Genomic DNA, 13,849 nt, shown 5'->3' with positions numbered 1-13,849 from the left:
GTAATTCTACTGGAATACTGAAAGAACAGAAAGTCCTTGTGAGATCTGATAAACCTTACTTCACTTGTAACTCCACACTTATTGAATTTCAGTGATAAAATTGCATGAAGCCGTGCTTCACTTCGATGGAGACAGTAACTCAGTGGTAGCTAGTCAGTGAATCTCAGCCCAGCTTAGCCAATTAAGTAAGCCTGCAGAAAACTATATTTTAAGTAATGAGTTCTATCAATTACCCTAACTATGAACCCAGTTCCAAGTTCATGGTACGTTCTGCAGCCATCCCAAAGGCATACATTTATTCTGTTTAAGCACTTCGCTTCTTAGATAAATTCACAATGCTATGAACCGTAATCGCGTTCTGCAGTGACTTCAAAACATTTGCCACCAGTTGAAATTTAAATAAGTACTGAGTTTGTTATTGTTTAATGTCAAAATGTCATAATTCTGTAATCCTGTTAGTGAGTATAATTTGTTCAGAAACATGGATGGTGTTTTTGTTCCTTTTTTTTTCTTTTTAACCGAGTATCTGTGGGTATGCTCCTTCTTTTAAATTATGTCACCCTGCTGTGTACAAAAAAAAAAAAAACTAACTGTATGGAACTAAAGCGAACAGACAGAGCTGACAGAGGTCCACTGCGGGCTTCTGACCCCTGCTATAGATGGCCAGATCATCTCCCTGAGAGGAATTCATTGACTGGTCCTACAGAGAGCAGCTCTCTATTATTACAGCCACTTCTTTCAGCTGCGATATTAGGGTAAAGTCATTTTCTCCATACAGTTAGTCATGGCGATTACAAACAGGGAAAAGCTTTTGCTACCAAAATGACCAGAGAGGGATTTTCTCATTTTGGGAAAAATGAAACTTCTAATGGTGTAGGAGTTGAAGGAGATTGTTGTGTCCTTGTGTCTCTCCCAGAATCTGCCAGAACCAGTCAATCTTCAGGAGTGACATCTTGAATAATTCAGTGCTGCTTCAAACGACGTTAATTCTTAGAAAAAACACTCATGAATTATTCACAACCTTCAATGTATTCTCATCCCAACCTAGAGATGTATTCATGCCTTCAAATATACATGGATAAGATTAGATCTAAGTAAAGGACAGAGTTTACCTTCTTCAGATGAAAATTAAAATGGCACATACAGATATGTACATCTCCCAGAACTTGGAGGGTTCAATTCATCATTCTAAGCGCTAAACCCTATGCAGACCTTAATTGATCTTTAGAAATGTACATTATTTTGTAATGTACCCGGGGAGGTTACAGGAATGATTTCAAGATATTTCACGGAAGAAACAGTCTGCTTCCCCTGGGTCTTCTGATGGCCATCTTTCATGCAAGATAATCACCACAGGATGTTTTAAATGATAAGGTTGTGCCATCACAGGGATAACATCAGTCCTAACAAAAGTGCTCAGTGCTGCTTGTGCTCAGTGTTTTAAAAAGACAAAAGACCTTGGTGAAGGGCAAACTTTGCTTGCCACATAGCTTGGCGATGTTCCATGTTTGTAGCCTCAATTTTGAGTGAGTGCTGCTCTGGCTGTGGACCTACATCCTTTGAACCGATTAGATGGCTGTGTGTGAGAAAACACTGCAGGTGCTGTACACTGTGTTCTGTGATGGCCAGTTTTCCCCCTGGAGTCACAGCCTGATTGGCTGAGGAGATGTTTGTGTGCCAGAGGCCCAACTTCCCAGGTGCATTGTGGGGGCTCTCATTCAAGGTCTAGGAGGTCTCTCGGGAGCCTAGGCCTAAATATAAATCGAAATGAGAAAAAGGGACAGGCAGTGTCCATGTGAAAGCTTAAGGACACTTGCAGGGGAGATAAATGTTATTGCTTTTTCTCCCACACGACCTCCAGGGGATCCACAAATGTCACCAAGCACAAAGGCGGGAAGAGAACCAATGCTCTTCATCTACACAGAAGATTCTATCACAGGTTGAATGACTTTTCTTTTCTGCTTCTATCCAGATTACAGCAGCCATTTCTCTGCTCAGGTGGAGGCAATAACAAAGACCCTTTTATCTGGGATCATGGAGGTTCTTGTCAGCGCCCGATCTGCATTGCATGCTTACATACCCAGTGCATCCTGTAGGTATTTCTGCCCCACCAGTTTGAGGTACTCCTCGATGGCCTTGGTGGCCAGAGTGTTCTCCCGGAAAATGAGGTGCTCGTTGTCCCCACACCGGTCGACCTCAGACATCATCAGATCCGTCAAGAAGTCCTGAGAGAAGGAAGGAAGCAAGCCCAACAGAGTGAGTGAGAATTCCTCAGCAACTTCAACCTCCTTATAACTTTTAGACACTACATTAAACCGTTGACCCAAACTCAGAATATTGCATTGAGGCAAGCACCTTTGAGAAAGTTGGAGACAATGAGCATTCAATTTCTCATTTATATTTGGTGGGTGGGTCACAATTGTTATGTTTTTAAAGGACAGTAGACATGCTGCCCTTCATTTTCTATTCTCAACACATTTCAACCATAATTGTATCAGTCCCAGAAGGGAATTTATCCAGATTACTTGCATTACATTGCAACACACCCACCCTTTAAAATCTGGAGGTAGACAAGACACACCCAAAGGTCTTATTAATGAAGTGGAACCTAATATGGAGAACATGAAAGGCAGGCAAACATTACTGCAATCACACAAGGTTTATTCAGACCAGGCCTAAACAAGCATGGCACTTGAAGAACTGGGTTTCATTCTTTGGAAAGGAAAACAGGAAGAACTATGTTAAACATAAAACACTGCTTTCATCAAAAGCGCCGCAAAATACAGACATCAGTAACAAAGTCTGGCCATTAGAAACTTTCTTGCAGTAATTTTGGCACGATACCGCCCATAACAAAGTAATCTGAAGCTCTTCTGGTGATAATTGTTCTTTTCAATCAACTGCTATTATGGCAGGCATTCACATTGTAGCTATGAGCATGAATGGCTGATATAAACCTGTGTAAAATGAATGGGAACTCCAAATAAGAATGGAAAACAGTGGGCTCTTAACAGCTGGAATGTAAACAAACACCCCTCCAGCACACCCCCCTCCCATCTGGGCAGAAATACAGGTGCTTGTGATCCAGGGCTATGTGAAACAGATGTTGATAAAAACCTCATTGGAATAATTTTGATGACTTTTGATGACAGTGCTTACAGTAGCATACACTGTACACTTATATACATTTAAGAACCACAAGACTGTCACACTTTGAAAGAATCATGCACTCTAGCAGGGTCATACAACTTAGTCCTGCCATCCTAAATTTCAAAAATAGCCAGTGGGACCAACTGAGTATCAGCTCAACTTTGTGTTAATGGTATGGTCTCTGTTCCTCAGTTCACTGGGGTGTTCTCTAGACCGAGGACCTAGAAGGGACCGAATTTGGCCAAATCATTTCTTATGTGAGAAAGAAGGATGCCACAGACCTGGTGAGGCTTCATCTAGGCTACATCACAAGTAATATTTTAGCAATGACCAAACCAAACAAGAGGCGCTTTGCCAGAATGATGAACAATCAGCACTAATTCAATTTCATGAAACATGAAAGTGGTGGGAGACCACAAGGCTTCAAGGGGAACTGAGAATGTGGCTTTATGTTTGTGTACACTCAAGGCAATGTACACATTTCTGAATGTTACTTCTACCAGGACCAAGGACCATGTGTGATGACTTTTTAAATTTAACAAAAATATTTGCTGGCATCTTCAGCAGCAGTTTCTAACTAAGTTGAAGCAATCAAGTGATTGACATGTACTGACTAGCCCATAAGAGCTTAGAAATTTTTAGAATAGATGCTGTGCTTATACCATCAGTTAGCAAGCCTGCTGAGAGAAGCTGTGAACTTAGACAGACAGTTAGCTTACATGGTGAGTACATATGGCCTTTAAATGACTATGCATTATGTCATATAAAGGTCTTTAAAGTTGTCATGAGCAGTAGGCTACAACTTTTAGAAAACAAATCTACTCTCTTTGTGGTTGAGCTTGGTCAATAGCAACAGTGACCTAACAAGGCTCTCTGGTACACAAAAGCATGCCATAACAGAGGTAGCTAAGTAGCTCAGTTATTGGGGAACTGGATTCATAATCAGGGGGCTACAAATGGCTCATACGTAAAAAGGGATGTAATGCAAGTCATTCTAGATGGAGACATCTCCACAGCAAATGAATAATGGAATACAATAATGGCAATGCACTTTAAGTGAGCTAAGATTTCAGCTGAGGCCCTATTGGAAACTCATAACACTTTTTAAAAAGTTAAAGTGTTTAGCGGTCCGTATGGATGTGTCCTTAAAGGAGGTGACACCACAGGCTATGGTTTTGAAAAGACTTCAAGCTTCCGGTGAAATGATGACTCACTCAAATCCTCTAGTGACTTGGAGCCAGCAGATGAGGCAGCTCTGTGATGAGAGATGTTTTATCCCAAATGAATCAAGCAGCTATTCTTGGACCCTGTGCTAAACAGCCCCACTCCCTCATTGTAATTTAATCTGTCTGATTGTGTTCATTATCGAGAAAAGCCATGTGCTGGTGTGTTTCTCCGGCTACCCCCAGCTTGTAATCCTGCTGATTGGCTAGTGCTGATGCCCAGTCTAGAGACAGCAGGCAAATATTTCAATCATTTTATTCAGAAGCTCAGAATAGATGACCTACTTTGGAAAACTTATATAGAGAGAGAGAGACAGAGAGAGAGAGAGAGAGAGAGAGAGAGAGATAAAGAGAAAGAGCCAATAGGAGTTCTGTGTGTGTGTGTATGTGTGTGTGTCTGTTACACACACAACTACAAACTGTGAGCACACGTGTGATCAGACAAGAAGCCATGTTCTTGAAACAGCTGGCAGGACCAGGCTGAAAATGTTCCTGAAATATTTCAATACAGCTATCAAGCAGACCATAAAAAAGACATATGGGTATGTTTTACAACAAGAAACTGTGTGTGCGACCAGACTAATGTACACTATTCTGAAGGCCAAGATTTGAGGAGACCAAAGCCATCTAAATGATATACTGTGGAGCTGGGAAACAGACAGAAAAGTATGCTGAGAACACAACTCTAGGAGCTGGGATACAGTCGACCTGTGCAGCAGCACACAGCTGCACACAGAACAGAGGGAACGCAGCACAGCACAGCACAGCACAGCCTGACTCAGCTAGCAGGCAGGGAGGGACAACAAGGAGACAAAGGAGACAAAAACAAAAAAGCATTGCTGTTGCCTGGGGAAAAGCACTGTGCACATTTCTGCTTGTGATTAAAAGGCAGGTGAAGTAAGAACTCCAGGGTTGAAATAAAAACAGTAAAAACAGGGTATGAGGGTAAAAAGAAAGCAAGGCCCCATCCAAAGATTCCAAAACGAGTTCAGACCCATTACGACTCCTCCACACAGCTGCCTATCTGAAAAGAGATCATGGAAAACAGCAAGGGGGGAGTTTGCTGAGCAGTCAACGTGCGCTTCCTCCCTCTTTTCCTAAAGCCCTCCAGCTAAGCAGGATGCACCTAAACTCCACATGAAGCAGCTTTCTTTGACTGGGGCTTCAGTGGGAGCAAGACCAAAAAGAACCAGTAACTATATTTTATGACCTGGCTGATGATAAACGTTGCCACATTTGCTGGAACACCAGCTGATGAACTCCTGCGTTTCTGCTATATTAGCATTTCTTCCTTCCAAAAAACATCTCTTTCAACAATTTCAGCAAGCAAACAACCCTAGAAACACACAGTGCTCCAGTTGGAGAGCTCAGACGTGGAGCTCTGCACACCCACGCCCGCTCGGCCATGACCTTTGCTGGTCTCATAATAACGCAGCCTATAATTAGCCCAAGTTTTGCATGCTGGCTCCGGTGCATAACGTCGGGCCAATTACTGCATGAGCTCCTCTCCAGGCCTCCCCCGTCTTTATCTGGGAGATAAGGTCAGGGCTGCTCCTGCGTCCCCTCCCCGTTCGACAGGAGGGATGTTACGGCACACAGGACAGAGGGCACAGTCCTCCAGACAGGTACTGTGGGGCGGGGGCTTCATTCAGGAAGCCTACACCACTCCAGCCTGTCACTCTAAAGTCACCTTCTCAAGAGCGAGGACAGAGGCCCAACCTGGCCCATCAATCATCCGATTCATTAAATCGGGTAAATCAGCCATAAGGTGGACCATGACAGACAATCCCCCCCCCCCCTTCCCCAATCGAGAGTTCTGCATCCTTCAAAGTAGCACAGGAGAGCATGCTGCCCACACCCGGCGAATGACCTAAAACAGACAGGAGGTACACATAAAAATGATATTAATATAAATGAGTTACAACGTCCTGACCGTACAGTGGTGACTTGCCCTCGACTACTGGATAGCGATATAAATGCTTTTGGAGCTGCTGGGCTCCCGCTGGGCCGGCTAAGTGCAAATGTGTCATTTCTTCAGGAATCGGCTGCCTGAAGTAGTCAGGAGTCTGAAGGGCCAGGAGAATAATAACAAGCCCTGCCGTGACTCCCTCATATTGCACATAATATAGATGCTGCGCGCCGCTTCTCCCTACTGCTGCTTAATTGAAGGCAAAGTGCTCTGTATTCAATTATGACTCGGAGGCCGAATGGTGCCTCTTTCAGCTTCCTTCCTGGTCTCAGGCCTAATAAGAGAGAGTATAGCACTCTCTGCATTACTGTCACATCGGATCAGCCGAGCCATGCCTCAGCATCATTACCATCCTGAGAAAGAGGCCGACGGAGCGAGAGCCGGTGCAGGGAGCGGGAGGGAGAGGCGAACACATCAACAATAATAAACAGGGGAGAGAGGGGAAAAAAAGAAATGGAGGAAAAAAATAAATAAAAATCCTCTCCAGCATGGACAAGCTCCCCAGAGCTGGGCTGACAGCAGAAACTCATAAAGTGCTGTCCATCTGATTGAATTAAATGGCAAAATGAAATAAGGCGAGCATCGTCCTGAAGGCAGGAGATAAAGGCTTTCTGGCAGTGTGCGTGTGTGTGTGTGTGTGTGTGCATGTGTGTGTGTGTGTGTGTGTGTGCATGTGTGCGTGTGTGTGTGCATGTGTGCGTATGTGTGTGTGTGTGTTTCACGTGGCTTTTCTCTCTCCACTGGTTTCTCTGGAGATGGGGAGAGTAGAGGGATGTCACGGCCTGTGAGAGCTTTAATTCTCCTGCCTGAGGGGATCTGGGAGCAGTGGATTGTGTGGACCTTGAAGGCTATCAGCAAACCACTACAAGACACCACACTTCCAGGGTCAGGGGCCACAGCTGAGAGAGATTTGCTTCCCCCAGGTAGAGGTACAATGGCCCACTAAGAATAAGGCCAATTGAGAATATGGATAATTTAAAGCATCATTTTTTTTGATATATTAAAAGCACTGTTATGAAGCAATGGCAATACTTGCAGGCCCTTCTGTGCTAATTTATATTAAAATCCAATTTTAGAGATAGCTGGAGTCACTGGGAGGGCAAAGATACTGTGTGTGTGTGTGTGTGTGTGTGTGTGTGTGTGTGTGTGTGTGAGAGCGTATGTGTGTGTGTGTGTGTGTGTGTGTGCGCATGTGTGCGCATGGGTGTGTGTGTGTGTGGATGGGTATGTGTGTAAACCAGGACATCAGACACACACTGGATCCTAAAGCAGCACCGAGAGCAGTGAGAACCCATGCCTTGTGTCTCTGTGATGATGCCATGACTCAAGTCCCCCAGTTCAATTCATGCTGGCCTTGCCTATCCCAGCGCTCCCCTGCTGCATCATTACCCTCCACAGCGGCTAGCACCACCCCTCAGCACGGACCCAGCACCCCTCTGGAGGCTCCATCATAACAGCTCTAACCCCCACTGGGGTGCATTCTCATTCCCATACCACAAACAAACCTGCTCAAGAAAACTCTTCCCTCATTTAAACCAGACTGAATACAGCATTAGAGATCAGTCATTCAGACACAATTAAATTTTAGCAGGGACAAATATAAATTACTTTGAGCAAATTAATTCCACTCCAACTGCAGTGACACTTTATTTCTGACATGTTTCAGTTGCATTTTCCCAATATTAGCATAAAGTATGCATGTTGCATAAGAGTTCATTTACGGTATTATGTTATTGAATTGCATGCATTTAAATATATTTCTGTATGTATCAATCCATTCACCTATATATCTATCTATTAGCCCACTCTATAACGCTTTTAGAATTTGGTATATTCAAACATACATTCTTACACAAAAACCTATAGTGCTTTGACAAAGAACAGGGAACCACCCAGATACACCAACATGCTTGTGTATACACACACACACTAACCTATGCATTACACCCATACTTGTGTTTATCTTTGCATGCCATTCCATAGATACCCATAAAGACTTGATACTAAAGCTCCACATCCTGATAAAGAGCTATGTCCTCAAGCGTTTCCATGGCAAATAAGAGGAAAAGGCAAACAGAGAACATGGATATGTATGCTGTGACCTTTCAGATGAAACTCGCAAGCTAAAATAATGGGAGGACTTGGCATTTACCATAACCTGATTCAACTCCTTTAAAATGGATTGTCCTTGTATATAATTGACTTCATCTAAATATTCAAGAGCTCGGCATATATGCGCTGAACTCACTCAAACGTGGAAATCCCAAAAGCAAAATACAGAGCAATGAAGGTTAAAAAAGAAAGAGAAAAAAGTAAAACAAGCTACACAACTAATTGGCAAAATCAACAGCTTTGGGTTCTCTGCCCTCTGTACTATAGAGCAGAGAGGATTCCTTAAGCCTAACCATCCTTCACCCTTGAAGGCCCTGGGGACTACAGTCCACAAGGGTTCACCCGGAGAAACAAGCAACACAAAGAAAGATCAAACTTTTCCACGTCCGTGAACATCAGAATAAATCTATGCGAAATATCGCGTTTCCTCCCACCCGAATACCCTCGAACGGGACATCTGGCTGGAGGCTTTCAAAGCATTTTATCATCCATACCTCTTGACCTGTGAGGAAGTTTGCTCAGCAATGGTTGGCCATCTCTTTGGGGGGCGACTGTTTGAGAGGATGAAGAACTGAGGTTAAAGAAAAGGTCTGCACTTCAAAGCCTCTCCAGGCAGGAAGAGAAGGCTTTGCGTCGAACGCTTGCGGTTGATGAAAACTGCGTCCCCAGTTACATGCCTGCTCAGAAACGGAGCGATGAGGCGAAAGGGGAGCTTGCTAACGAGCATTCTGACTGCAGAGCTCCACCCCCGTCACTGATTAAGCCCACCGATGAAAGGTCTGTTGTTGCTGAGAGACCCTCAGAGGAGGCTGTGCTTTGGGAATGCCCATTTATTTAGCAGAGGGGTAAATGTGGAGAGGCTCTTGGAGGTGATTAGATGTGCTGCACAACAGTGAGCCTCTGCATCTCGTTGACATGCAGAGACAATCCAGCAGTGTTGTTTTTGTACTGTACGTGACCTGGCTAGAACATGCCAAACATCTGCAGGGTTCAAAGCATCAGCATCTACTTGGTTCCTTTGGACCTAAGAGACTTGGGCACAAATCCTGAATGGAATTCCTCTGTTACATCTATTCAATCAAAACACAGCTATGTGGACCTCCTCAGTGGGTCCGTTTGTAAAAGGTGACCGCCATGAACCAAATAGCCTTTATTCTGCCACTGGCTGCCTGGGGATTCCGCAGTAGAGGGAAGTGATTAGTTTTGTCCTGCCAGCATAGAGTAAGCTTAAGTTAGCCAGGACCTTACACATGAAGGTTGTCTGTTATACCTCAAGCTGAACCATACAAGATCACTTTAGAAATTTTTACCCATGGCCCCTCTATGTGAACAGCTAGAGGTGGGTTCCCTGGTTATATATTATATAAGACTTGTCCTGGGGGACAGGACGGAGTTTCTCTACCACTCCATAGCTAAGCAATGTTAAAGTGAACATTGGGGTCAGTTAAGCAATACAATGCAATAGCAATGTAACTTTCAGTGGGCGGATGTCTTACAAAAACCCTTGGCTTTGTTCAAAAACTCAAACCATTACAGGCCTCCGAAGTCATATCATTTGGCACAAATGAAACACAACTGACAAATTAAACAATGTACAGTTCCAGAGCTAATTTTTTGATGTTTTTCTTAAAAGGACGCACTCAGCCCTTTCGCTAGGATCCCTCATCCCAGCATGCTTTGCCCTGAACATCTCAGCGAGATGCAGACGTGGACGTAGCAGTCTAAGCTATGCTTGGCAGACATGCCAGGATTCCTCTCTTATTAATGATAACGAGAGCTCAGTCAGTTGTAAAGGGTGTGATCAAAGCTGGATCGCCGCAGTCACTCAAACAGACGCAGGCGTGGGAGGGGAAATGAGGTTTTAGAAGAGCCCTATCCTTCTGATTCATTTCACTTCATCCCATCGTTACCTTCCATTTTCCCCTCTGTCATTAAGATGTCAAGCTATGTCCTGACTCCTGAGTTAGAGCTGCGCTACCAGGGATACAAAAATGAAGAATAATGTGCACAGGTAGGCATGCCAGCATTTCATTTTTATCTTATCAAAAATCTCCCACAAAAACAAATTCCCATTGATAAAAAGCATAATGTAACAAGAGTAACTACTAGGAAATTATGTTCATAACCTCATTTGCAGTTTGTTTTGATGTGCATTAACAATTGGTCAAAAATTCCATGCAGGTATATTACCATGCCAACCCATATAAAATCAGGTTCCTACAGGAGCCCCACCCAGAAGCACCAGAATGAATATTTTTACATAAACTAAAAAAAGCTGAAGTAGTAGCAGCATACCAGCCAAAGAAAAAAAAATTGCCAAAACTATTAACATAAATCACAAGGTTCTGTTGACAGGAACTCTTAAAATACTTCATTTTACAAACATAAAAGCAGAAATACTGACCAACAAAAGAAAGAAATAGTGATATACAGTTGGTTTATGGTGCAGAGCATAAATAAATACAAATCGGTTCTAAGCTGCAGCTACCCCCAGCCTGAACTCCGAAAATGGAGTGATGGCTTGCTCTTTATCGGCTTGGATGGAAGTGTCTCTCGGTGTATTCATCTGACATGATGATTCTTCGGCACTGTGAAGAAAGTGGGTCACATGGATTGAACTCTAGAGACAGAGCAGAAAGCCAGTCAGTAATACAAATGTTACCATGGCCCTCCATCCACACTGGGAGCACAAAATCTTAAGAACATGCTTGTTTTTCACGATCACAACCCCTCTCCCCCCCTTGCATTGTTCACTGTGCCGAGAGAGGTTATGCCACAGAATAAAAAATCCAGCGTCTCTTCCAGGTCTCACTGGATTTCCTGGTGGAATTAAATACCGACACACTCAGATGTACAGAAGATGCGTTTAGGGTCCCCCCCCCCCCCCCACTGAGTAAATGGCTACTAAGAAAAGATATAAGATTATCTCCTTGAATGGCATAAACCTCCCCGCAGATGCTCTTTATGAATACAAAATCCTTTACAGATGTCCTCTGCAGAGAGGTCTCCAAGGAAAAGCAGAAAGTCTTTGCGATGTTACCTCATTCCCACGAGCCAGTGCTGACATCAAGTCAATTTCATACTGTGCCGCTTACTAGCAGCCATTTTAACAAAAAAAAGAAATGAGACCCTTGAGGCAAAGAAAGGTCCATGTTTTTATTTTTAAGTAAAAAGCCAGTCCAGCTGCAAACATCTAATATGGCTGGAAACCGAAAAAAGGTGGTTCTATGGTTTATGTCCTACTGCAGATCTAAGGACAGTCATGTGATGCAGTTGGGTTAATTTGCACATTACATCACTATAACTTATTTGTATGAATAAATGTCAAAGCTATAAAGAGAAACGGCTGTCTCACTCACACAGAGGTGGACACAGAGGTTGTGAGGGAATTTATTTACTTATATTTTTTCTGGGAGTGGCATCTTCAAGTGAGTCAGATGATTGCTAGATATAGGAGAGAGGAGAGGCATTTTGCAAGCAACCTTTCCAAAACAGATAAGATGGCTTTCGCAGCAGGAACCTGCTTTGGATACCATTTGAATCCTTTTTCACAGATCTTCTGCTAACGGCATCGAGAGATTATTCCCCCGGTTGCCGCGCCCTAGTCTAGGAGAAGGGGGGCGGGGCCAAGGCGAATGTCACCGGCGGCGTAGGAGCACCTCCTGCATTAACAGACACATCAATCTGTCGCTTCAGAACAGCAGCACCATCGCTTCAAAGTCACAGCCTTAGAGTGCAGTGATACATATCACAGCGCTCGTGGAAAATGCACTGAATATTAATGTAAGGCTATATAATAGAGGAAACCAGTGTTCTGAATATTAATTTCTATCAGAGTGAATAAATATACAACCTCCACTGCTTCTCATAATTAATATTTCCCTATTCACACACTGTGATTAAAACCAGATGCAAGGAACAGAGCCATTGGTAGACAGTGTAATTACATTCTACAGAATAAGTACAGCCTGAGCACGAATTAAGCCAGAGATACACAGTGACACAAGAAGTAATCTTTCTCTTCAGCTGATGCCAATAACAATTAGTAATAATTGTACATTGTGTAAGTGAACGTTGTTTTAGCTGGGGTAGCTTTTCCATGCTACTCCCACTAAATTCAAATTGCTTCCCAATGGCAACGTGATGACAGAATGGAATTCATTTGTAGTACCCACATTGATGCCACACTGAAGCAACCAGAATTCCTTGGAACATTGGGTTCCTTTTAAGAAGATGCTGTCCAGTGAACTCCGTCTCTAACAACAAGCCGTTGCTCTACTTTACATTGCTCTGAGTGCCTTTGGAACGGACACAGCACAAGCAGTGTTTTGTCTGTAGCAGGGGGTACCATCATTAAAAACCAATGACACAAGTGTCCTGACCTACTGCCAGTCTCAGAGAATTAACTGTTTTTAATTGACTCAATCAATAATGTCCTGCTCGAGTTAGCAGCATCTGTTTTAACACATACTTCCCTTTAATTGCCCTACCGCATTCCCAGGAGCAGATCATTGGGAATAATCGCTGGGATCATTATGGAGTGTTCTTCCTTCCAGCTTGGAGCAGGGTACATACACCGCGTTAATGGGAACAACGCGACAAACGCAACCTCTGCCGAGACAGCTCCCGTGAAAAATGACCTTGCGCGAATTAACACACCCCTGGCATTAAAGTTTTACAACACGTCACCCGGAGAAAAGGGGAGGGCCATAAAGTTGTTCCAAGCTCACCGCAATTAATGGGAACTAATTAACAACACAGGGGCGGAGGTGTCCGTCTCTCTGGGACCTTGTGGTAACCAAACGCGGCCCCATGTGCACCCATCAACTATCCATAAGAAACAATCCATTTATTGACCCGCTGTACTGGAAAGCTGCAGCTCAACAGAAACCTGGATGCTCCCTTCGACAAACACACAAGATGTACTGCAGACTTAAAGGGTGTCCTTGGCAACCATGCAATGAGGCAAGGGGGAAAAAAGTGATGCAGCCAATGCGACAAAGAGCTGAGTGATTAAAAAAAACTCATCTATTTCCTGGAAAATTATTTGCAAGAAGATTGTAATTAAAATATATCCCTCGCCCGTTGAACAATATTATGGTGACATACATTTAACTATTGACATATGTATATAAGCAATATCCATGCTGATATAAAAGTAATAGAATTTATTCTGGGCTGACTCCTTTCTTCTTGGAGCAAATAGAGCTGGTGCACAGCTCGGATAAATTGCGCTTCATGGCTTGAATAGGCAATTAGCCGCCACAGCCGCAAAAATGAAGAGCTGCGCAGAGTTCAGCAGAGAAGACACCCTTGCAGGACAAACAGCATTATTACAAAAGGCTGGAGTTGAAGTATGCTGGGGCTGCACCTTTCACATTCCTCTGTGACCAAA

General features: G+C 43.6%; 1 protein-coding gene across 11 annotated transcripts in view; it reads right to left on the bottom strand.

Annotated features, from left to right (window-relative positions):
- dab2ipb (DAB2 interacting protein b) overlaps positions 1–13,849 on the bottom strand; it is a 191,504-nt gene that overhangs the window by 23,538 nt on the left and 154,117 nt on the right. For all 11 annotated transcript variants that reach the window (XM_035390340.1, XM_035390341.1, XM_035390346.1 and 8 more), the window contains one exon: positions 2,081–2,225. In XM_035390340.1, coding sequence (XP_035246231.1) covers positions 2,081–2,225 — 145 coding nt within the window. The remainder of the gene's footprint in view (positions 1–2,080; positions 2,226–13,849) is intronic.

The sequence above is a fragment of the Anguilla anguilla genome, chromosome 14 (genome assembly GCF_013347855.1).
Source record: "Anguilla anguilla isolate fAngAng1 chromosome 14, fAngAng1.pri, whole genome shotgun sequence".
In the NCBI taxonomy this organism is placed as follows: Eukaryota; Metazoa; Chordata; class Actinopteri; order Anguilliformes; family Anguillidae; genus Anguilla; species Anguilla anguilla.
Note: the sequence above shows the minus strand (reverse complement) of the source record. Positions and strands in the feature narration are given on the sequence as shown.